The sequence below is a fragment of the Lissotriton helveticus genome, chromosome 7 (assembly GCF_964261635.1).
Source record: "Lissotriton helveticus chromosome 7, aLisHel1.1, whole genome shotgun sequence".
Lineage (NCBI taxonomy): Eukaryota > Metazoa > Chordata > Amphibia > Caudata > Salamandridae > Lissotriton > Lissotriton helveticus.
Window position 1 is genome coordinate 1,607,277,412 of NC_136068.1, and position 26,074 is coordinate 1,607,303,485.

Here is a 26,074-nt window from a genome sequence, read left to right on the forward strand (position 1 = left end):
GTACAAACCACCATTTTGAACCAGCCTTTTAATCAGAACCAATTATTCGGCCCAGAGGTAGACACTAGCGTTGAAAAAATGAAAAAAGACACAGACACTGCCAAGTCTATGGGGGCCTTACAGTCTACTCCTGCTCGAGGTTCCTTTCGTCGCACCTCAATCAGTCTGTCGAGCTACCTGTGTTTTTCCAAAACCCAGACTCAGTAGCAGAAAGGGCTTTACACACCTTAGATCTTAAAAGAGCTCTACTCTACTATATCGACAGGACTAAATCATTCCGAAAAACTAAACAACTGTTTGTCGCTTTCTCTCCTCCGCACAAAGGCAACCCCATCTCTAAAGGCTGGATTGCATGGTGGATTGTAAAGTGTATACAAATATGCTATATAAAGGCTAAACGTACACTACCAGTTCCTCCTAGAGCGCACTCCACTCGCAAAATAGGAGCCTCTATGGCTTTCTTAGGACATATACCACTAGAGGACATATGCAAAGCAGCAACATGGTCTACACCACACACCTTCACTAAACACTATTGTGTTGATGTGCAAGCCAAGCAGCAAGCTGCAGTAGGCCAAGCTGTCCTTAAAACTCTCTTTCAAACGACTGCAATGGATACAGGTGACCACCGCTAGAGGGGATACTGCTGCACAATCGATGCACAGTGTACTATCTGCAGCTCATATGCCTCGAACGGAAAATGCTACTTACCAGTATGCATCTGTTCTTGGCATGGAGAAGTGTGGCTCACTGGTTAGAGGCGGCAGACCCGTAAGCAGAGAACGGCCCGGGACCAGGGTTCGATTCCCGACGCGGCAGGGTCGTGGACCAGGGTCAGCGAACTCGATAATTCTCGCCTCGGTGCCTACTCTAGTCAGAAACTACACTCGGCAACTCTGGCCATCAGCTTGCCTCATCTTCACAACGGCCCCCCAGACCGCCGGGGATGCTTGGTCGCACCTTAGAGATACCCATCAGGGACCATCTCTCAGGGTGAGCCAGGACGGGTTCCCCAGCGGTCGAAGCGTGGAGATACTCCTCCGGTAGTCGATTCCTAGCGCTATATAAACCCGCAATTAAATTAAATTAAATTAAATGTAGAGCTGCAGAGTAGTACACGCCCTCCTGCCTCCCCGGGACTTGTATCCGTTCCAGTTTTCATCTTACTTAGATGCATACGCATGGACATCCTTCTTTCTTTACTTCTACTGACTCCATCATTTCCCATCATGGCGAAAAACAATCTGAGGATGGAGCCGATGCCCATGCGCAGTATTGTCCAAGGGAGGAGTCACCTATCGGGACTAACAAAGACTTCTTCCAAGAAGACAACAACCTGCAATCATCCGAGCCCAACACCAGGTGGCGATCTAATGCATAGTGTACTACTCTGCAGCTCTACATGCCAAGAACAGATGCATACTGGTAAGTAGCATTTTCCTTTAAGAATGTGTGTCCCCCGGAAGCCAATGAAGCTTACGAATTTCATTAGAAACTTATTCGTATTTAGGCAGATTCAGTAGGATTCTTGCGGCTCCATTTTGTATCATCTGCAACTTTTTTAGATGTTGATTTTGCATATTCTGATACAAACTGTTGCAGTAATCCAACTTTGATAATACAAATGCCGTCACAACAGTCCTCCTTGATTCGGTTGGAATGTAAGGGAGGATTTTCTTTAGTTTCTTGATTAAATAAAAAGAAGCAGAAACAATAGCATTTTGTTTGATATCAATAGGACAGTTTATTATCAAGGACAACTCTTAATTTTTGGGCTTTTGCTACCCGTTTTGGCAATTCCCCGCACTTTGCGGGCCACCATGAGGCTTCCCATGTAGGTTGGAAGTTGCCAAAAATCACTATCTCCGTTTTGTCCGAGTTAAGCTTCAGACAGTGCTTACTCATCCAACTGTTAATTTCCAGCATGCAGTTTTGAAACTTGGATGCGGAGGAGGATTGATCTTTGTGGCCAGCCAAAATAACCTGTGTGTCGTCAGCGTAGGATGTTAGGCTAAAGCCAAATTGCTGAATTAAATGTGCTAGTTCCGCCACATAGATGTTAAAAAGTGATAGACTTAAAGACGAGCCCTCTCGGATCCCACAAGGCAGAACATTGTGAGCCGATTAAAAATGGTCGAAAGCACAACTGTTTGTCTTCTGTCCGAAAGGAAGTTAGCAGGGAGAGTGCAGAATCTTTAACACCTAATTTTCTCAGGCGTAATAGCAGCAGGTTATGGCCAACTGTATGAACCGCTGCCGATAAGTCTAGAAGAATTAGGGCAGCAGCTCCACCTCTGTCCATCCCTGCCCTAATCTCCTCTGTAGCCTTGACTAGTTCAGAGTCTACGCTATGTTCCGGGGGGGAACCAAATTGAGAGGGATCAAGCAAATCATTGTCTTGTATATATTGTGCTAACTGTTCATAATTTTCTCAACTGTTTTGGCCGTCAGAGGCAACCTAGAAATGGGGCGATAATTACTTGGATTCGACGCGTCTAGATTAGGTTTTTTTATTAACGTCCTTCCATAAGGTAGGAAAACTCTGGATTCAAACATTAAACATTTCAGCTAGGGTAGTACATACTTTGCTGTCTATGCTTCTCAGTACTATGGGGGGAAAGGGATCCAATGGGTAACCAGATTTACTTTCCCTAATGAGTTTTTCAACTTGCTTGCTTGATACCTGGGAGAAACCTGAAAACACGTTTTGACCTGGGTTAGTTTTAAGTGGCTCCTCAATTTGCTCATGACAAGCAGTGACTTCAAATTGATCATAGATGCTGATAACTTTGTCCCTAAATATATTAGCAATATTGTCACAGAAGTGTTGACTAATTTGTTTGGCAGGTTTACTAGGCAAAGAAGTGAGTTTATTAACTACCGCAAATAGTTCTTTAGACAATTTCTTAGCTCTTTCTATCTGCTTGGAGAAGAAAGCACCTTTTTCACTAATTAGCATGGTTTTATATTTTGACAATGCTCATTTATAGTTTCTTTTTTCGAAATCATCATATTGCACTTTCCAGCATCTTTCTATTCTTTTGCAGTTTTGTTTTTCTAGTCTCAATGCCTCCACGAACCACGGCTTAGAGGGCGATTTGCGATTACGTGAGTTCTTACAAATAGGAACTGTTGCATTAAAGGCCTCTGTGTATTCTCTGGCTGCCAACTCAGGATTTGCACTCAACATAGGTAGAGAAATGTCAAGCTGAGACAAAAGATTACCAGAATCAATCTTGTTCCAAACTTTATAGACAGTCTGATGAGCCCTAGCGAGTGCCACTACGGGTACTTCAGGAATGATATGATTAAACATAATAATAGAATGATCTGTCCAATTTAGAGGATGGATGTCATAGAGTTGGTTCCGAGGTGAAGATACCATCCAAAGTATGCCCTGCCTCATGGGTGGATTTGTGCAAGACCTTATGTCTCTAAAGTGTCTAAGAGAGTTGCTGTATACATCATCTGACTTGTCTTCTAAATAAACATTAAAATCACCCAAGATTGTTAAGTCATTTGTGGTTAATGCGGGTCCTAAAGGTGAATATATATTGCTAACGAAGCAACTTCTTGAACCGGGGGTACAGTACAGAAGAATGCCTCTGAAGGTTTTTTCGAATTTATTTCTAGGGCGAAATGAAGTGCTTCACAGTGATTGTGCCATGTCCTGTTTTCCTTAATGATTTTCACAGTGACACGCAGTTCGCAATTGCATGCTGCATGCAATTTGTATGGGGGTCCCTTAGTGTGATATTATACATGCTACAGCCCTTAGGGACCTACCCATGCCCTAGGTACCAGGGAGGTACCAGGGGTACCACTTACTAGGGATTACAGTGGTGCCAAAGTGTGTGCAATTTGTGTGCCAATTACACCGTGCTACCTTCTTTTAGGGAAAAAGCATTGACACTGCGGCCTGGTTAGCTAGGAACTAGAGCACATCAGTCGACAAACATCAGTAGCAATGGCAAAAAGTTGAGGTGACCATGACAAAAAGGTAGCCCTTTCCTAAACCTGTTAGCAGAGTACCTCCCGGGAGTGGATAATAACTTTGCAGATCTCCTCTACAGGAGGTGCCAACAAGTCCACGAGTGGGAACTCAATTCAAGTCCTCCTCCCATTCTTCCTGTGTTGGGGTCCCCCAGACATAGACCTTTTCTTTGCAGCAGAAAACACCATATGCCCAAACTTATCCAGGTTCCCACACCTGCTGCCCTGGGACAACGCAGTATGAATGAGTTGGTCTGGGTATTTGCTTACGCTATTCCACCTCCCGCACTGCTTCTTTTTGTAGTTTGCAAACTTTGGCAGGCATTTCTCACCCTACTCTTGTTGGCTCCCACATGGGCGCGGCAACCATGGTTCACCCCACTCCTAGAACTATCAGTGGATCCCCAACAAGTACTGCCCAACAGGCAAGACCTTCTCATGCAGAACCATGGAGATGCCAGACCAGACACCACGACCCGAGGTCCCTCAACCTTACGATATTGCTCCTGAAATGCTAGAGTTTGGCTACTTAAATCTACCGCAACCTTGTATTGACATTCTTATAGAAGCAAAAAGACCCACCATTAGTGCCTGTTATTCTGCACAATGAAGAAGATTTGTTAACTACTGGCATTCCAAACACATTGAACCTCTGTGGGCCAAAGTTCAGGACACTGTCTGTTATTCATTTCATTTACATACATCTGGTTTAGCTTTTACATCTCTAAGGCTACACCTAGCAACAGTTGCCTTATATCTCTAAAACAGACAACACACTCCTCTAATCAGGATTCCAGTTATTAAAGCCTTCCTAGACGGTCTCAAAAAAGTAGTACCTCCTAGGATACCATCAGCTTCCCCTTGGAATTTAATATTGTGTTAACAAGGCTAAAGGGGCTCTCAATTTGAGCCCTCTTGCCCCCTCCAGTTTTTGTCCTGGAAGGTAACATTTATAAATGCAATCGCTTCACTCATACGTGTTAGTGAGCTTCAATTATTAACTTTAGAAGAACCCTACTTCCAACTACATAAGGATAGGGTGGTACTCCATACCAAAAGTGGCACCTCAGTGCCACCTAAATCAACCTATCGAAATGCCAGTATTTTTCCCCCAACCTGACTTAGTTGCGCATAGGACTTTACACACTTTAGATGTAAAAAGGGCCCTTTTGTACCACATTGATAGAATCAAATCATTTAGAAAACCTCAACAACTCTTTGTTGAATTTTCAAAACCACACAAAGAAAGGGCCATTTTTAAATCAGCCATCTTACGTTGGATTGTCAAATGCATCCAAACCTGTTATGCGAAAGCTAAAAGAACCCTATCTATCCCTCCAAGAGCTCCCTCTATTTATGAACTAGGAGCTTAAATGGCCATCTTAGGAAACATGCCTATAGCTGACATATGTAAAGCAGCTACATTGGGTACAAGGCATACATTTACAAAACATTACTGTGTAGATGTCATGGCTTGTCAACAAGCTAATATGGGCTAAGCAGGTCTATGTACACTATTTCTAGCAACTGCTACCCCCAACAGGTTAGCTACCACTTATGGAGAAGAAGGAGAACTGCTTTACAGTCTATGCTAAGCATGTGTATCTACAGCCGCACATGCCTTGAACTGAAACTATTGCTTACCCAGTAAGCATCTGTTAGTGACAGGTAGTGCTGTAGATTCATGTGCCCACCCTCCTCCACAGAAACCTCTGTTGGTTACAGTTACTTATATATTACATTCCTTTCGCATAGTAATCTCACTATACCAAACTATTCTTCACACTCCATTCTCACCCACCTAATGGAAATTAATCTAATAATGAGGCGATAACCATGCACATTGTAAGCAATAGGAGTCGTCACTACTTTTTGTGACTCAAAAGACTCTTCGAAGAAAGTCAACTTGCACGCATCCAAGCCCAACACTAGATAGCAGAATTATGCTAAGCATGTGCATCTACATCGGCAGGTCAATTCCTCATATATGAGGCCCTGGTCCGCACTTTCAGAGGACTTTGGGAGTGGGGTCGCTAAGAACCCAAGACACACACGCTATTACAGCTCTTGCTCTCCCTGGGTGATGTGTCACCTGGTGATGTGGATCTATAGATCACTGCCCGAGATGTCCATAGACTGTTGTTGAAGTTACTTCAGAGGCGGGAGGTGATACTTAAATAGGACATTTCAGATTTGGACTGAAGTAAGATTCTGATTTATCCCAAGGAAGTCTCAAGGATCATGAGATTGAAATATTTGAAATTGAATTACTTACACATGACCTCTAGACTCCAGGTTGTCTATGGCGGGGAGCCATGTTGCTGCCCTCAATGCAGCTACTTAGGTGCGGGCTTCATTCACAAGACATGGGGTTGCTCTGGGCTGCATCCTTTCTGGGATATTGCAATTGCTGCCCTGGAGGCCACATTGGGACACTCCCTTGAGCCCACTGCAGAGGTCTGCCTGCTGGAGCTCTTTCCTCTGCCGTCCAAAAGAAAGGTTGGATCTAGACTTGACCTGCATTGGCACTGGCTAAAAGGAGGATAGCAATTGCCTAGAAATCTAAGACCATGTCCTATGTTGGGACCTTGGGTGAGGGATGTTAACCAGTGGGCATGAGCTGAGGAGCTAGCTACTTAGAGAGGAGTCTCGGGAGCTGCGGAGGTGGCCCATAGTGAGGAAGTAGGTGGTAGTCCTAGACGATTGGGAACACCCGGAGAGAGAAATGGTGGACAGCTTGCAGGATCAAGATGATGCACCTGAGATGGAGGTGTGCAGTCACGGGGGCTACGGCTAAATGATGGACGGGTCAGGTGCCCTGGGTGGGGAAAGGACTTTCTTGGAAATGCCCGAAACATCACTAGTGTGGACTTTTAACTATGGGGCCTGTGTCCCCCTGGATTCCACCATACTCTTCCTTTACACTTTAAACATATTCCAACACCTGAAACAGAGAATTGGATTCAGAGTAATTCCCCCCAATTCCCTCGCCCCATTTCAATTATCCCCAGAGCATTTGTATACTGCAATCCCTGCACTTGGTCTACAAGTTTATATTGTTGAGTATTTCAATATTGGCTTCCCCCAGGCATCCTTTACTTGAAAGATAGGTTACTCTCATTGTTTTCTGACCCACTTAACTATACACTCCCCTGGTACTAATTCTATAATGGTGGGATTTCACTACAGAAATTGTAATGATCTTGTTTAAGAGATTACATTTCGGTTAATTTGATGATTTTTTTTGTACATGAGGTTTCATATATGGCTTCTGTAAATGCTATTGTGGTAAGATGTTTGTACCATTGTTGTGTATGTACCTGAACACTGTCCTATATAAATGGCAATAAAAATATGTTCTATAAAAAAAAGCATGTGAATCTACAGCACTACATGCCGCGAACAGATGCTTCTGGGTAGCCAGCATTTTCCTTCTTTGTGCTCAAAAGTACACTTCATGGACTTAATACCTCGCTCTAAGAAGACATATCTGCATCCTTCAGTTTCTAACCTGTTCGATTTTTGATCAGGAAGTTGAGCTGCCTTCTAGGAATAATGTATGCCTTTATCTTCTGGCACCACATTGAGATCTGATGGTAGGACCTTTGCAAGAATGCATTGACAATCACTGGAATCCAGTGACAAGGAAACTGGAGGTACACGGGCCTCCTCCTCAAACAGTAACAGACAATAACAAAACTCATTAGAAGAATTTTGTTACAGGAGCCCCTTCATAGATTCAAGGTAATCACACATGATTCTCTCCACGGTCCTTTTGGTTTGCTCGCTTTGACTCCCTCAGGAATCATCACTTCACTTCTATGCTGTGGACCAGTTAAAGACTTTCTAAAGTTTCAACCACTATATGTTACTTGTGGCTTGAAATCTGTTGTATTTGCACAGTCATCTACAACACTACCCAGACAAGAAGATAAAAAGTTACATTATATGTAATAATGGATCTTGAGCATGGGTGTAATCTGTAGATTCATTAAAAAAGTTTTGGTCTTCCTAGATAGGAATCTAATGGGCTGCACCCCCCTCAATACACTTCCTTTATAATTTCACTATCAAGTTTCCAATTCCAACTCCTGGAATGAAGGAACTTTCTATAAGAATGTGAATGCACAGAAAATACACATGTTAAAATAACATTGTTATAGTGTGTTTATTTTACTGCTATTTCTTCAATGGGTCTTCTCTCCTTTTGATTCCCTGCAAATGTTGTTTCGCCACAAGTTCACACCATGCAGACATCTGTCTGTGGGTCCTGGTCTTCTTTACATCCAGTGGCTCATGTGATGCAGGGTGTGTTATGATCTTGTCATGTCTTTGGCTTTTTTCATTAGTTTTCAACATATTGAAGGCTTCTGTCATGGATATCTTTTTTCTTTGCAATACGTTATTAATGTTTTGAAGACTTATGTCACTGGTCGCTTTCTTTCTCACAATGTAGATACTCATGCACTGTTGTTTTTTAACAATCCGTTTTTCACTCCATGGAACATCTGTCACTGCTCACCTCACAATAAGGATGCTTCTACTCTGTTTTGTAACAATAAGTCGTTCTTATCTTGCACACTTCTCTAACTAAGTTACAGTAAGAAGTTCCTGCCTTGCACACTCTTTACTTGCATAGTAATAATTTGTTTGTACCCTGGAGGTCATAAATTACTCCTTTCAGCTAATTGAGTTTTTAAGAACAAAGACCTCCATCAGATGTCAATGTTCACTTAGTTTGTGGACTCCGTGAGGTGCATTCACTTAATCATATACTACTTAATGAGAGAGTTTATGCTTTCCAGGCTGAAATGCACCACATAGAGTTGTATTTTGCAGTGTTCATCTTCTGCTGAGGTGAGAGAGGAAGCCATCCTCCATGTCTAAATGTTTCTATTCTACTTCACACAAACGATCTAGTAGCGGACTTTAATGCAACCTCACCCTGATTAGACTTCCATCTGTATCCTACCTCCATTTCTATCCATTTCTAGTATACTGGACACGCAAATCCAACATGAGACCAATACCAGCCTGTGAGACCTTCTGCTGTGTCAAGAACGCAAAAAATCAACGTTCATTCCTGATCATTCATATCATACTTGCTCACACCCCTCCAATAGTAAGGTTCAATACTACATTGTTCAGACGTAGTTGGAAAACAGGATTTTAGTCTTTATTCCTATCGTACTTTTACACCCAGGTCCAATCATGAAAACCAACACCGGTCTGCTGTTGTCTAGTTCCTATAAACCTAAATAGGATCTGCATGTTTAAACAACATAGACTGCGATTGGTATCCAGACATATTCCAGACACCCCCACCAGGTATGTTTGCCTGTATACCAGCTAGGTCACAGTGCCACTAGAATCCCCTCACCAAGAAAATAATAGTTCTTGGCAACTATCAAACATGATAACTCTGTCCCATCAGGGATCGTGGAAACAGTATATGATTTTTCTTCAAGTCAATCGTGCTTACTTTGTCTCAGAGAGATACACAGAATAAACGGTTGGCATGATTTCAATAAGCATTTATTGAACCAGCGCCATTCTAGTGTAAAATAGATGTGGTGAAAAAAACATAAGACAGAAATAGATATAGATGATTATAAGCACCAACAGAGTAATAGGATGGTAGAATTCTACCAAAGTGCTAAAACAATTAATACAGGCATGTATAAAAATACATGACAATAAAATGCGTACTCCTACTATGCGACCGTAACTAGATGTACCTAAATGTACTTAGCATGTATGTAGGTGTGGAGCCAAGAATTTCTCTAGGATAAAGTCAACCCCATTACCTGAAGTGAGAGACTGTGGGACCCTGACTTGGTCTCGAGATAGACACCCAGCGAAGGTTGTCAGACCACTGCAAACTGTAGTACCTGCGTGCAGGAACCTCAACGTCTTGTGTCAGTGTGTCAGCATGGGTGTCCTTTTTCTCCTCTTCCTGCCTCACCAAAGATATGGTGTTTATATACCCAAAGTGGTACCCTCAGGGGATCAACCTTGTTGTGTCATGTCGGACTTAAAATGACGGAAGGAATGACCCTTACACACAGTTATTATGCAGGAGAAGGTGTCCTGCTGAGTTTCAAAGAATCCTCATGCATAATGAATGCGGCTAGTTTTCAGGGAAAACCCCACGTCCTGTAAGCAATACCATAACTAGGTAAAAGGTCAGCCCAAGAACCGTAGTGTAGTGTAAGGGTAAGGGAGAATATAGGTGAAAGGGTGGGTTGCTACCTGAACCTATATTGGGGTACCTATATGAAACATAACACTGCCGCATTCTCGCTGAAAATGTATAAAAAAGGCACTAGTGGAGGAAGTCAATCTCAGATTTCTCTCATTTATGCAAAAATAACATTTGTACTTTCAATTGTGAGTGTTCTCCATAAAGGCACTAATGACAGTATGTTCTTGTTTATTTCAGAGAGAGATGTCAGCCGGACGGATCGCACCAACAAGTTCTATGAGGGGAGTGACAACCCTGGGCTGGTGCTGCTGAATGACGTGCTGATGACGTACTGCATGTACAACTTTGACCTCGGTATTGAGCTCTGTCACTTCCATGTGAGAAAGAGACCCCAGCGAGTGCTCCTTTCCCTGTGAGAGACGGCAGCAAGTAAACCCTCCCCTGTGAGCGATGTGAGCCAGTTTACCCTCTCTTATGAGAAACCCCAGCTAGTACACCATTCCTTTTGCGAGACATCAGATGTCGTTTGAGAAACAGTACCTCCCCATGTCAGAGATGTCAGTCACCCTCTCCTCTGAGAGTCGTTGGCTTGTTATTTCTACACTGAGAGAAACTTCCGGTGCTAGACCATACAAGTGTACCCTTCCTTGGTCGAAGAGTGATAAATCATACTGCCCTTCAGTGCATAAACACCCAGCTAGTACATCCATCACACCACTATACCTACCTTTTGACACAATTCAGCCAGTTCACCGTCTCCCATGAAAGACGTCAGTGAGTGCCCTACACCTGTTATGCTCCGTGTGGGATTTCAGGCAATACAGCCTTCTATTTAGAGACCTAAGCTAGTATACCTTCCCCTATGACGAAACTCCATCGACCACAGCTTGAGAGAGGCATGCCAGCTAATATGTTCACATACGAGATGTCAGTCTTTGAGAGACAGAAACCAGTACTTTGCCTGTGAAAAACTATAGTGAGAGACCTTTGATTTTACTTGTGAGGGACATCTGCCCCTACATATTCTCATGTGCGAAATGTCTACAGTATGAAGTACATAGGAGAGACACCAGAGGGTACTTCTTACACTTTGCAGCAACTCAGCCAATGCCCCCTCACATAATCAAAACCTCAGTTAAGACACTTTCCATGGTCAGTCACAAGACTTTACCCTGTGACCGGTGTTGAGGTACACTGCTCCCTGTGTATAAGGCCATTGAGTACACCCTGATCTTTAAAGCTGTTGGAGACATCAAGCAGTACACAGTACCCTACCAGAGACCTGCGTAGAGACACACCCTTGTAAGAAATATCAACCCATACAGCTCCCATTGTTTGAAAATGTAACCTGCTGGTTCCCACCCTCTTGTGTAAGAGATGCCAACAAGTACACTCTCTTCTTGGGGGGCATTAGTCAATAGACCGTCCTCTGTGAGCGCACCTTTCCTGTGGGAGACAGTGGATAGGTAGTACAGCCTTTGCTGTGAAGCGCATCAACCCAGTATGCTGTCCCTATGAGAGACACTAGTCAGTATGTGTTCTTGTGTGAGTCATGTCAGTCCCTGCATTCTCCCTTATGGAGATATCAGCTAGTACACTCGCCTGTGTGAGATGCCAGCGAGTATACCCGTACTTGTTTGGGCCAGTGTATAGCTCCCGTGAGAGATGCTAGTACGTTTACTTGACCCTGTCAGACGTGTGACACATTAACTCCCAAGTGCATGGGACAGGCAGGTTGAAAACCCTATTGAGAGACATTAGACAGTTATTTTCTCTACCACAGACCTCAGTCTGTACTGTACATTGTCCCATTGAACAGCGTCCACCTGTACAGTGTTTCCTGTGAGAGATGTTAGTGAGTTCACCCTCACCTCAGCCAGTTTATCTTCTCCTGAATGCAAGACATTGAGACAGCATTTATTATTGTCTGAATTACAATCTGTATGCAGTGTACTTATTCTGACTTCTTGCCTCTAGGTTATGTTCAGGGCCTCAGCGATCTGCTCTCCCCCATACTTTATGTTACGCAGAATGAAGTGGATGCCTTCTGGTGTTTTGCTGGATTCATGGCCCTGGTGGTGAGTCCCAGGAGTGTGTGCTAAGTGTGAGTGAAAGTTGGCACTGATGTAATGCCAGTTGACAGCTGTAAAGTCTATAACTCATTTCCGCTCTTGACTGTTCTGTCACTGTTACTGCCCCAAACTTAGTGAGCAAACCAAATCTCGTAATTCATGTTAATTCAAACTCATTTTACCCATTAATAAGAAGCCAACTTCAGCTACAATCAATATCATAGTATATTAACATCTACAGTTCTTAAAATATCAACGGGAGCAAGAGTAAAATATGGTTACAGTAAATCAGACAAAGTGAGATAACCTATTCCTCCCTGTTCTGAAAAGAACTATATATTTATTTTGCATCACCTATAAAATGTTACATTCTTTGGCAAAATGGATGGCAGTGATTAGGTTTTAAGGATTACTCGCCATTAAAGACCTTGCTTGAGGTCGAACTTTTTGAAAGTAGACTTAAGTAGGCTGTCTGGACCAATGAGCAGCTTTAATAATATTCTCACCAAGTGGGCTCTGTAAGAAAGTGGCTCTGTATATACTGAACCAAAGTAAGGTTCAGTGTACACAGAGTCCACAATCCCCAGAGGTTTGGCAGAGGTTAAAGTTAGATATAACCTTACTCTCTAAAGTGGTAGCTTGGTCGAGCAGGTAGGCAGTATCAGAGGACAGTGTAAAGCATTTGTTGTACACACTCAGTCAGCAAATGGTCTCACACACTCAAGAACTGAACTCTAGGCCAATTGTTTTGTATATAAAAATATATTGTTTTATTTTAGAACCACAAGTAGGTATAAAAATACTTTCTCAGAATGAGATGTTGCAATTGAATACTTTCAAATAGCAATAGATTTTAGAATGCAATCGATACAGTTGTTGCAATATGCAACACAAGTTAAACACAATTTATCATTGAGCTCAATGGAAGTTTTAAGTAACTGCAATAAAATCACTTTACAAATGTTTTTCTTACTCAGGGCTGGATCCTGGATTCAGCCCTGGTCCATTTCATGTAAACAGTGGAAAGAATTGGTTTTTGTTACACAGTTGATTTTTAAGGAATATTTGTAAGTTTTGAAAATCAACAGAAAAAATTCTGACAAAAACCAGGCAATGTTATCCTATGGGAGAACATTGAGTTATCGGAAAATCACATTTGTAATTACTTTTGAAGGTCAGTGCTGGGCAAAAAGATCCAGCACTAGGATCTCTCCTGATAGCAGGTGAGTAATTTTGTTTTCGTTGATCGGATGATTTTTAAGAAATATTTCAAAGTTGCAAAACTCAACACTTCCCAAGTGAAAACCAGCCAATGATACCCTATGGAGAAAATCAAGTTATCGGTCTTTGGGTAAGTACTTAACTGGCAGAATTGAGGTTCTGGGGGTAGACTCAGGAGTCTCCCAGGGTCAGGTAAGTACAGTTGTTACACCCCACTCTCTCTGCACCCGGCACAGGGGCAGCCGGGTGCAGAGAGAGTGGGCCCAATGTTAGCCTATGGCGGGCAGGGGGCCTTTGGTTGGTGGCTGCTAGCAGGCAGGCCACGCGGCTGTGGGAGCTGAGCTTCTGGTCACTTACACCGGGCAAGTGGGGAAGTATAATAGGACAGATGCTGTACTTCCAGTGGCACTCGGGCGGCTGAGTGCAGGGTGCGTTTGGGCCGTCGGGCTCCCAATGTATTTCAGTGGAAAAGCTGGAAGTTGAAGAAACACTGCAGGCTTGGGGATGGAGATTCTTCAGGTGTGATCACCACTTCGAGCGGTAAGTTGGGAAGCTGTAGGTTAGGTAGGCACCCCAGAGGAGGGCACAGGGTGCCGCAGCGCGCCGGTGTGTCTTTTGGTCTCGGGAATCTTACCCTCAGCTGGTCACGGTTGGAGGGGTCCCTGGTTGTGAGGCTGCAGGCATCGTCAGGAGGGTCCTTGGGTGCTGTATTCTGGGTCAAAGTCGCCGGGGGGACGTCCTCGTGGTCTTGGTTCACTCAGGCACAGGCCGGGCTCGGCGGGTGCAGAGTGTGCTGGATTCGTGGTTCCTGGCTGGCACCAGGGGTTGTTGCTGTTTGAGCAGAACCTCTGCTCGTGGGAGTCCCACTCTTTGGATGAGCAAGGCAGTCAGGTCCTCCGGGGTTTTCAAGGTTGCTGACCACAGGAGACGCCGGGGTTTTAGCAGGCGGTACAAAAGGGGGTGGTGATGGACGGAGCATCTGAACCAATCAAACACTCACACCCAGTCAAAAGATCTGGGTTTAATCCATCACCGTTCTTTAACCCACTCTGCCACCCCAGTTCAGACATGGCCATATGCAAATCAGTCTGACCCTGTGCCTCATGGGAACAGTCCAGCCCGAACTGCCAAGCCATGCCTTCCCTGGACCGGAAACAAGCTTCCGAGGGGTTTTAGCAGGAGCAGGTTCGCGGATCGACAGGCCGGTAGGGCTGGGGCCAAGTCAGTTGGTGTCGTCCTCTTGTTAGCAGCTGCACAGCAGGTCTTCTTTCTTCTTGTTCTTCTTTTTAGTTTTGGAATCGGGATCTGAGGAAGGAAGGTTCAGCATGCCCCTAAATACTACATTTCTGGGCGTTACAGGTAGGGAAAGGTCAGGGACCAATGGGTCCCTTTCCTGGGGTGAGTACACCCCCTATCCTGCCACTCTCCAGTGGGCGGGGGGCTGTAGCCTAGTCCTGATTGGGTAGGGCTCCCCATCCTCAAGATGGCGATAGCCCTGAGTTGTGCTTCACCTCTCCTCCCCCACCTGAGGCCACACTTAGGGTTTCCCGCCTGTCTTCCCGCCAGAGTGGGTGTCAGAACCGGTAGGGGCCAGTTGCTGAGTACAGCAAGTGGCCTGGAGAAGCTCACAAAGGCGGCATGCCTTTGAAGCTTCCCTTGCCCATCCTGGGGGAGGAGGCTTGGCACCTCATCCCAGGATGTGTATTGTTTCAGGCCCCTGAGAGCGCCAAGCTCTCGACCCAGGGGTCCAGAAACAGTGATGACGACTTCCCAGCACCATATACTCTTAATGGCTGTACTGCACTTATAGTGCCCAGGAATGGACCTGGGTACTGTAGGGGTATAGGGCTCATGCACCTGTACCCTCGCCACTGGCATAGGGCACCCAGCTAGAGGGGTGACTGAAGTATGTCAGGGCAGTGTTTTGTGGGCATGGCACACAGGGATGTGTGTCATGACGACTGTCTGTTTTGTTCTGCACCAAGACACTCAGCCTGCAAAGGCAGTGTGTGTGTGTGTGTGTCAGGGTACAGGACCCCTAAGGGTGGCACAGTAAGTGCTACAGCCCTTATGGGCCTTCTCTGGTCATAGTGCCCTGGGTACCTAGGGTACCATTTACCAGGGGGTGACATGTGGCCAGAGATGCCAATTGGGTTTAGGTTTCAATATCGTTTTAGAGAAGGGCCAAAGGCCCTGAGCACCTGGTTGGCAGGAGCCCAGGGCACACTCAGTCAAAGTACATCAGCAATTCAGTAATAAGTGGGGGCATACCATACAAGAAAGATGGCACTTTCTCAGACAACTCCCCTGCTCCCCCCAAACAAAAGGTGATGAGACTAACCTTGCCCTATGGAGTCGCTGCCCAGTCCAGATGGCCTGGATCTTGGGCCGTACCTGGCCTCCACGAACAAGGTTGCCCAAGTACACCACAGTGCCCTGTCCTATCTGGCAGTTGGATGCCTTGATAGTTAGGCCTGCAGATTGCAGGGCTTTTAAAACCGTCCCAGGGTGGATCAGGTGATCCTACCAGGTGGAGCTAAATACAGCAATATCATCAAGATAAGCTGCACTAAAGAATTCCAAACCAGCCAGGACTTGATTCACCAATCTCTGGAAGGTGGCAGAGGCATTCTTTAAACCAAAAGGCATTACAGTAAACACTAAAGTGCCCATCAGGTGTGGAGAATGCTGTCTTGTCTTTTGCTCCTGGGGCCATGCCAATCTGCCAGTACCCTGCAGTTAAGTCAAAGGTACTGAGAATTGTGGCTGCCCACATTTCTAGCTCCTGTATCTTGCTGACTTCAGCTTTGATGCTTTCCTTGACTTGGTCTGACTGTCGATAGATCTTGTTTTTGACAGGTGAACTGTCACCAGTGTCCACATCATGGGTACACCAGTTTGTCAGACCAAGGGTCAGGAAAAAGAGACTAGCATACTGTTGCAAGACTTGCTTACAGTCAGTCTGCTGTTGGGCAGAGAGGGTGTCTTTAAAGACAACTCCATCTACTGACCCATCTTTTGGGCTGTAGGAGAGGAGATCAGGGAGAGGCCCACTCTCTGTTTCCTGTTCCTCATCAGTCACCATCAGCATTGTGATGTCAGCCCTGTCATTGTAGAGCTTAAGGCGGTTCACATGGATAACCCTTTGGGTGTCCTGCTTGTGCCCAGAGCAACTAAGTTAGTGACCGCACTCTTCTTTTCTCGGATAGGGTAAGGGCCACTCCATCTATCTTAGAGTGCCCTTGGTGCCACTTGCTCCAAAACCCACATCTGTTGCCCAGGTTGAAACTCAACCAGTGCAGCTTTTTGGTCATACCATTGCTTCTGAAGCTCCTGGCTGGCCTCAAGATTCTTGGATGCCTTTTCCATGTACTCAGCCATTCTGGACCTTAGGCCAAGCACATAGTCCACAATGTCTTGCTTGGGTTCTTGGAGAGGCCTTTCCCAACCCTCTTTCACAAGACAGAGTGGTCCCTCTCAGGATGACCAAACAGACGTTCAAGGGGGAAAACCCTACTCCCTTCTGTGGCACTTCCCTGTAAGCGAAAAGCAGACATGGCAACAGGACATCCCATCTCCTCTTGAGTTTTTCAGGGAGTCCCATGATCATGCCTTTCAATGTTTTGTTGAATCTCTCAACAAGACCATTGGTTTGTGGATGGTATGGTGTAGTAAACTTGTACTGCACTCCACACTCCTTCCACATGTGTTTCAGGTAAGCAGACATGAAGGTGGAACCTTTGTCTGAAACCACCTCCTTAGGAAACCCTACCCTGGTGAAGACACCAAGGAGGGCCTTGGCTACTGCAGGAGCTGTAGTAGTCTTAAATGGAATTGCTTCAGGGTACCTAGTAGCATGATCCACTACTACTAGAATGGATTTGTTCTCTGAGGCTGTGGGAGGTTCAAGTGGACCCACAATGTCCCCACCTACCCTTTCAAAGGGAACCCCTACCACAGGCAGTGGTATCATGGGGGCCTTTGGGTGGCCACCTGTCTTGCCACTGGCCTGACAGGTAACATAGGAGCTAACAAACACCTTCATCTTTTGGTGCATCTGGGGCCAGTAGAAGTGACTAACTAGCCTTTCCCAAGTGTTTGTTTGCCCCAGATGTCCAGCTTGGGGGATGTCATGAGCTAAAGTTAGGAGGAACTCCCTGTACTTCTGTGGCTCTACCATCCTCATGGTGCCTCCGGGAGTGGGGTTTCTTGCCTCAACATACAGTAATCCCTCTTCCCAGTATGCTCTGTGGGTGCCACTAACATCTCCCTGTGATTCTGAAACAGCTTCCTGCCTCAGGCTTTCAAGAGTGGGACAATCTTGCTGACCCTGGCACAGCTCTTCCCTAGTGGGTCCCCCTGGGCCCAGGAGTTTCAAACTGGTAGGGGTCAAGGTCAGTAGGCTCAGTTCCCTCTGGGGTTTCCATGTCCTCTCCCTGAGGAGAGGAGTCCTTAGTGGTTTGCTGTACAGAAGCTGGTCCCCCAGTCTTCTTACCTTTTCTCTTGGTGGGTTGGGTCATTCTTTCAGGCTCCAATCCTACTTTTTCAGCCTTCCTCTTTCTCTGTGCTCTGGCTTGCACACACACCAATTCAGGGTTACCCAGCATGGCTGCCTGGGTTTTTAACTCAACCTCAGCCCAGGCTGAGGTTTCCCTATCATTTCCAAGCAGACATGCAGCTGGTAACTTTTGAGAGACCACTACCGGTTTCAGGCCAGTAACCCCCACTCTGGCCTAATGTCACCATAGAAAAACCAAAGGTGGTGATGGACGGAGCGTTGACAATACAAACACTCACCCCCAGTCAACTGATCTGGGTTTAATCCATCACCGTTCTTTAGCTCACTCCGCCACCCCAGTTCAGACATGGCCATATGCAAATCAGTCTGACCCTGTGCCTCATGGGAACAGTCCAGCCCGAACTGCCAAGCCATGTCTTCCCTGGACCGGAATCAAGCTTCCCAGGACCGGTTTCTGGCATTACAGCCGTCTTCAGCCGGGCTTGCTTGACTCCAGTGGCAAAGTGAGCAAGGGACTCACGTCTGAGCATACCCTGCCAACTTAGGGCGAACAAAGAAAAACCAATGGTGGTGATGGACGGAGCGTTGACAATACAAACACTCAGCCCCAGTCAACTGATCTGGGTTTAATCCATCACCGTTCTTTAGCTCACTCCGCCACCCCAGTTCAGACATGGCCATATGCAAATCAGTCTGACCCTGTGTCTCATGGGAACAGTCCAGCCCGAACTGCCAAGCATGTCACCATAGCCATTGGATGATTAGTGGTAACACTGTCAGCATTGGTGACTGGGTAGGTTTTCCCAATCAAGTGTTGCTCAGGGGAAACCAGTGTCTCTCTCACCATAGTGACACTGGTACCTGTATTCCTCAGAGCTTCTATCCTAGTTCCATTAACCCAGGGGTATTGCAAATACTTCTTTAAGTTGGGTGGCCACACAGCTACTGTGGCAAACTCAACTTCCCCTTCTGAAACTAGAAATGCTTCAGTGTGCATCCTGATTTGCTCTGGGCACACTGTTGATCCCATCTGTAGACTTGCCACTCCAGGTGTAGCTGTACTGGTTGCCTTAGGGGCTTTGTTATGGGGGCAAGATTTATCTAGTTAAGTGTCCCAACTTCTTGCAGTTGTTACACCAGGCCTTTAAAGGATCAATGTTCTTCCCCTATAGGGCTGGGGCACATAGGGAGTAGTTTGGGACCCACCCACCTGTACAGGTTTTTGGGGCCCTTTAGAAGACTCTGACTTTTTATCTTGGGGATTCTCACCACTTTTCCCCTGGGGAGGTTTTGTCACCACCTTCTTCTGGTCACCCCCAGTGGCTGTCCTGGTCACCCTAGTCTTGACCCAATGGTCTGCCTTCTTTCCCAAGTCTTGGGGAGAAATTAGACCTTGGTCTACCAAATGCTGATGCAACTTTTCATTTGTGCAATTACTTAGTATATGTTCCTTCATAAACAAATTGTAAAGTCCAGTAAAATCATGCACATTGTGTCCAATTAACCAACCATCCAGTGTCTTTACTGAGTAGTCTACAAAATAAATCCAGGACTGGGTCTGGGTTTTGTGAGCCCTGCTGAATCTAATTCTATACTCCCCAGTGGTCAGCCCAAATCCCTCAATCAAAGTCTTCTTCATGAGGCCATAGGACCCTGCATCTGGCCCAGAGAGGGTCAGAAGCCTGTCTCTGCAGTTACCAGAGTACAATTCCCACAGGAGTGCCCCCCAGAGAGGTTTCTTCAAAGGCTGTGAACCACTTGGGGATGTTATCACCTTCCTCAAATTTAGGGACACTCCCTTTGGGGATTTTAGTATCATAAGACTGTTCTTTATCCTTATTATTAGTATTGCTGCCACCATTGATGGGTGCTAAACACATTTCTTTCCTTTCTTCCTCTAGAGCCAGGAGTCTGGACTCTAGTTCTAATCTCTTGGCCAGCTGTGCTAAAAGCTGCCCTCTTCACTGGGGAGTTCCTCGATGTTTGCTTCAATATAGCCCATGTATTGTAGATTGCACCTCTTCCACTTACACCAGCGCCAAGACACCCCGGTATTCGAGCGCTATATAAACATATATCCTATCCTATGTTTTCACTGGGATCTGGTCCACCTGTGTGGTCTCTAGTTCCCCAGGTCGTCGGCGTCGTTAGCGCCGGAATGACGTCGCCAGAGTACTTAGACGCCGCCCTCAGTTCTTCTTTTTTCCGCGCCAGCTAGCGCAGATCCGGAGAAGCTCTACCCCTTAGTCACTTTTTGACTAAACTTGTTTGATCTTTTGATCTGTTTTTCTCGAGTCGCTCAACTCCTACGGTGCCGGTAGGGATGCCCGGGTTCAAACCCTGCTCCAAGTGCAACCGACCGATGTCGGTTACCGACCCCCACCGCCGGTGTCTTCAGTGTCTGGGCCTCGACCACGACGACCGAACCTGCTCCGACTGCCGGGCCCTGATGTCTAAGACTAGGTTGGAGCGGTCCCGCAAGCGGTTTGAGCTCCGGCAGTCAGCCCTGCGCCGTTCAAGGTCCCGGTCCCACAGGAAGTCGAGGGACCGGTCGCGGGGTCGGAGCCCTCGTAGTTTCGAGAGTCGCAACGGTCATCGGGATCAAGGTCCTCAGGTAAGCGTCATCGTCCTTCCGACTCACCCCGACGCTCGCGCGATGCGACCAGGGGTTCGGGTGACCCACCCACGCGGCTCCGTCGGAGTCGCGGGCGTCGCAACCTGCCCCATACCTTCCGGTCCCTGGGCACGATGCGACGCCAGAGGAGGTCGAGCGGTACCTCATGGCCATGAGGTCTCTACCTCCACCGCCGGGCTTGGGGGCGCCTTCGGGCCCAGCAGTTCCGGCTGAGGGTCTAGCCGTCGCCTGCCCCTAGGGTGTCGCCCCCTGCGCCGCCTATGGGCGACGCTGTCCCCAATCCTACCCTACGTCGTATGGAGACTTTTACTTCCACGAACCGGCCCCATCCGTTGAACCTGAATTTCAGGTGATGGGTGACGAGGGTGATTGGGTGGGGTCTGTGGACCCTCTGGCACAGAAGTGCCAGTCTCAACAGGACTGGACATATGAGCTTGGGGATGCCAGTGGGCTGGACACTTCGCCAGACACTGCTTTTGTCTCCACTCCAACCGTGGCTATGGAGGAGGGGGCTGCCTACAGTGTAGTGTTTACGCGGGCGGCCAAGGCATTGGGCCTAGAGCTCCCCGTCACGGCCGTGAGGACTAACCTCCTCACTGAGGTCCTTAAACCGCAGGCAAGCTCGACTGAGCCTCTGCTGCCGTTTAATGAGGCCTTGTATGACATTCTTTTGGCCACTTGGTCCAAGCCCGCTACAGGTCAGCCTGTAGATAGGAACGTGGCCAGACGCTCCCGCCCGGCTCCGGGCGACCTTTGCTTCTTGTCCACCCACCCCACACCCGAGAGCCTGGTTATCCAGGCCTCTACTTCCCAAACCGCATTCCCAACTGCTCCGCCCGATCGGGAATCCAAGAGGTACGAAAATTCGGTAAGAAGGTGTTCTCGTCCCTGAGTTTGGGACTGCGGTCAGTCAATACCGCTTGCCTCTTGGGCCACTACACCCACACTCTGTGGGACACGGTCGCGGACGTGCTGCCACAATGTCCGGAGGAGGCCCGGACTAAACTCTCCCAAGCCCTTGCGGAGGGTCGAGATGCGGCACGCTATTCCATCCGGTGTGGGCTGGATACCACGGACTCACTGAGCAGTGCGATGGCAACGATGGTGGCGGTTTGACGCCACGCCTGGTTGAGGACCGCCAACTTTTCGGCTGATGTCCAGGCTACCCTTCTGGACGTGCCGTTTGATGGCCGTCGCCTCTTTGGCGACAAGGCAGACCATGTGCTTGAGCGTTTTAAGGACTCCAGGGCTACGGCCAAGTCCTTGGGCCTCTCGGCCCCACGCCAGCAAACGGGTGCCTTTCGCTCCTTTCGCCACGCACCGCAGACTAATACACAGCGCGGTGGCGGCCGTGGAAACCGCCGTGGCGGCGGTCGGGGACAACGGCGAGGCCAGTCCACACCTCCCCCTGCAGCATCCGCCTCAAAACGCTCCTAGTCCGTGCTTTCAGGCCCATGTGACGCCAGTGGGGGGCAGGGTTCGCCATCACCACTTCCACTGGCGCACTGTCACGTCGGACATGTGGGTGCTGCAAATCGTCCGAAGGGGCTACTCCCTCCCCTTCGAGGCGACCCCTCCAGCCATGCCACTGCAATACCACCGCGTGTCGAGGGATCACTTGCAACTTCTGTAAGAGGAAATTACGGCCCTCTTGGCCAAGGGGGCCATTGAGCGCGTTCCTGGGCCAGAAGTAGGGTGTGGTTGTTACTCCCACTACTTTCTGGTACCCAAGAAGGGCAAAGGGGGCCTACGCCCTATCTTGGACCTACGGAACATCAACGGCTTCCTCCGGAAGGAGAAGTGCAAGATGCTGACATTGGCTCAGGTCTTAGCTGCCCTAGACCCCGGAGACTGGATGGTAGCTTTGGACTTGCAGGACGCTTATTTTCACATCCTTGTCCTGCCGGCCCACCGGCGTTACCTGCGGTTCACGGTAGGCCACGAGCACTTTCAGTTTACCGTGCTCCTCTTCGGCCTTACCAGCGCCCCGCGGGTGTTCACGAAAGTGATGGCGGTGGTCGCAGCTCGTCTGCGCAAGTTAGGGGTTTCATTCTTCCCCTACTTTGACGACTGGTTGTTGAAGGCGGGCTCGCCCCAGACAGTTGTCAGCCACCTCCAGACTACGGCCGACCTCCTGCACCTGCTGGGGTTCTCCATCAATGTGCCGAAGTCACACCTGTGTCCCTCTTAGAAGCTCCTCTTCATCGGAGCGGTTCTAGACTCGGCGCAGTTTCGCGTTTACTCTTCCGACCAGCGGGTTCGGGATATTCAGGCTCTGAATACGATCTTTCAGCCTTTATCCCGAGTCTCGGTCAGGTTGACACTGCGGCTTCTGGGGCTGATGGTCTCCTGCATCCTTCTGGTGCATCACGCCCGGTGGCGGATGCGGGCTCTGCAGTGGCACCTGAAGTTTCAGTGGGCCCAGCATCAGGGCAACTTGTCCGACCATGTCTTGATCTCGGAGGGCACTGCAAGACAGTTGCAGTGGTGGCTCACGGACCGTGATTGGGTCAGCGGCAGATCCCTCTCCCTACCCCAACCGGAGCACGTAGTTATGACGGACGCGTCCCTCCAGGGCTGGGGGGGCCACATGGGAGAGGCGGAGATCAGAGGCCTCTGGTCTCCGGCGGAGTCCCAGCTCCACATCAACCTTCTGGAGCTGCGGGCGATCCGTCTTGCACTGAAGCTATTCCTCCCCTCTGTCCGGGGGAGTGTAGTGCAGGTGTTCACGGACAACACCACTGCCATGTGGTACTGTAACAAACAGGGCGGGGTGGGGAAGTGGACCCTATGCCAGGAGGCTCTGCGCCTCTGGCAGTGGCTGGAACATCAGGGCGTGACCCTGGTGGTTCAACACCTGGCAGGTTCTCTGAACGCCAGGGCGGACAAACTCAGCCGTCGGTGCATGATGGATCACGAATGGCGTCTGAATTCGGACGTGGCGCAAGGTCCCTTTCAGCAGTGGGGAGAGCCTTGGTTAGATCTATTCGCCACAGAAGAGAACGCGCAATATCATCAGTTCTGCGCGTTGGAATTTCCAAGGCGGCACTCGCTCGGAGACGCTTTTCGTCGCAAGTGGCGTTGCGGTCTATTGTACGCCTTTCCGCCTATACCACTTCTGCCCAGAGTGCTGAAGAAGATCAGGCGCGACCAGGCCCAGGATATCCTTGTGGCTCCGGACTGGGCACGAAGATATTGGTATCCAGAGCTACTCAGCATGTCTGGCGATCCCCCGATTCGTCTGCCTCTTCAGGAGGACCTTCTGTCGCAGCAGCAGGGGACGGTCCTCCACCCGAACCTGTCCAGTCTCCACCTACAAGCTTGGAGATTGAGCGGCGACAGTTGAGGCCATTTGACTTGCCTCCTGAAGTCTGTAATGTCATTCTGGCAGCCAGGCGTCCCTCCACAAAGTCGGTATACGCCTGCAGGTGGAACAGATTTGTGGCATGGTGCACAGCAAAGGCTGTGGATCAACTCTCTGCCCCCCTTTCTGAGGTTCTCCTCTTCCTTCTTTCTCTTGCCCAGCAGGGCTCTGCTCTGGGCACTATCAAGGGCTACCTTTCAGCCCTTTCTGCCTTCTTAAGGCTACCTGATCAGCCATCTTTGTTCAAGTCCCCAATTGTAAATAGGTTTTTGAAGGGCATCACACACATGTTCCCTCATGTTCCATTCGTGATGCCTCAGTGGGACTTGAACCTTGTACTTACTTATCTGATGTGCGCTCCCCTTGAGCCACTTCATAACTGTCCTCTCCGTCTTCTTACTCTGAAGACTGCTTTCCTGGTTGCCATCACCTCTGCCAGGAGAGTGAGTGAGCTCCAGGCTCTTTCTTCCAAACCTCCTTTCCTTGCTGTCCATCCAGACAAGGTTGTGTTGCGGACAAGACCCTCTTTCCTGCCCAAGGTAGTCACAGCCTTCCACATCGGGCAGTCCATCACCTTGCCCACCTTCTTTCCGCCTCCGCATCCCTCGAAAGAGGAAGAGAGGCTCCACCGTCTGGACCCAAAACGTGCGCTCTCTTCTGGATCGCACACGCCATTTCGGGGTGGATGACCAACTCTTTGTTGGTTACGTGGGCGCTAAGATAGGCCGGGGGTTTCACAAGCGGACCATCTCTCGGTGGATCGTATTGTGCATCCAGGTGTGTTACTCCTTGGCTAAAAAGGAACCTCCTGTTGGGCTTAGGACCCACTCCACTCGGGCCACGGCGACTACTACTGCCCTGGGCCGAGGAGTCCCCGTGCAGGACATTTGTCAGGCAGCTACGTGGGCCTCGCTGCACACGTTCACGAGACACTACTGCCTTCGACAGTCAAGTCCGGAGGGATGGCTTCTTTGGCCGTTCCGTCCTCCAGGACTTTCTGGTGTGATTATTGGTTCGCAGACCCACCACCGGGGTTGGTATTGCTGGGGTATCTATTCTAAGGTAAGGAATCTATCACTAACGTGTCTCTTTCACATGCACAAGTTACTACTTGTGTATCGATATATCTGTAAGAGACATTAGTTAGTTATAGATTCCTTACCGACCCACCCATCCTCCCCGTTCTGCGAACCGATATCTAGGGTTAAGGTCATCCCCTTTCAGGGCCCTAGTTTCATGGCACCAGTGCTGGTTCTATCATGGCTCTGCGTATCTGGTGCGAAAAAGTTGTGTATAAGAACTGACGTCCTGTAAAGAAAAACAGGAGTGTGACCCATAAACCAATCGGGATTAGGGTTCAAAGGTATAAGGGTAAAACAATATCCCAAAAGGTATGAATGGAAAGGCAATTTATATTGCATGCACAATGCATTACATAGGTCAGAGAAAGGAGACACTTATTCACAAAAATGTAAAGTCAAAAAATTAATTTTTAGTATCTTGGTATTCAAGTCATGAATATAGAGGAATAGTGGCTCTCTATATACTGAACCAAAGTAAAGTTCAGTGTGCACAGAGTCCACAGTACCCAGAGGTTTGGCAGAGGTTAAAGTTAGATATAACCTTACTCTCTAAAGTGGTAGCTTGGTCGAGCAGTAAGGCATTATCAGAGGACAGTGTAAAGCATTTGTTGCACACATTCAGTCAGCAAATCGTCTCGCCCACTCAAGAACTGAACTCTAGGCCAATTGTTTTTGTATATAAAAAATTATTATATGCTACAGAGTTGCAGAGAAATAGAGAGACGGGCGTTTTCAATAAAAGGATTTATTGAACAGTGTTCTTTCTCATGCAAAAGAAGTGAACTGCTACAATCGTTAGGCAGAATGCAAAGTATAATGCGTACAGCGTAAACAGTAATATGAAATAATACTGTAAGGGTATTGTATGGTTTCTAAGCCATATAAAAAAACATACATAAATAACATAGACTAAAATACTCAACTGGTGCTTCTAAAATACGCCTACCCCAATGCACCTAACCTAAGTCTAGTATGAGTGAAGA

The 26,074-nt window shown here is 47.8% G+C and overlaps 2 protein-coding genes across 11 annotated transcripts in view; one reads left to right on the forward strand and one right to left on the reverse strand.

Moving 5' to 3' along the window:
• Positions 1-26,074, forward strand: part of TBC1D17 (TBC1 domain family member 17) — a 738,599-nt gene that overhangs the window by 497,296 nt on the left and 215,229 nt on the right. The window contains exons 11-12 of the mRNA XM_078655234.1: positions 10,436-10,552; positions 12,176-12,276. Coding sequence (XP_078511360.1) covers positions 10,436-10,552; positions 12,176-12,276 — 218 coding nt within the window. The remainder of the gene's footprint in view (positions 1-10,435; positions 10,553-12,175; positions 12,277-26,074) is intronic.
• LOC144770585 (uncharacterized) overlaps positions 1-26,074 on the reverse strand; it is a 655,819-nt gene that overhangs the window by 215,782 nt on the left and 413,963 nt on the right. The window lies entirely within an intron of this gene.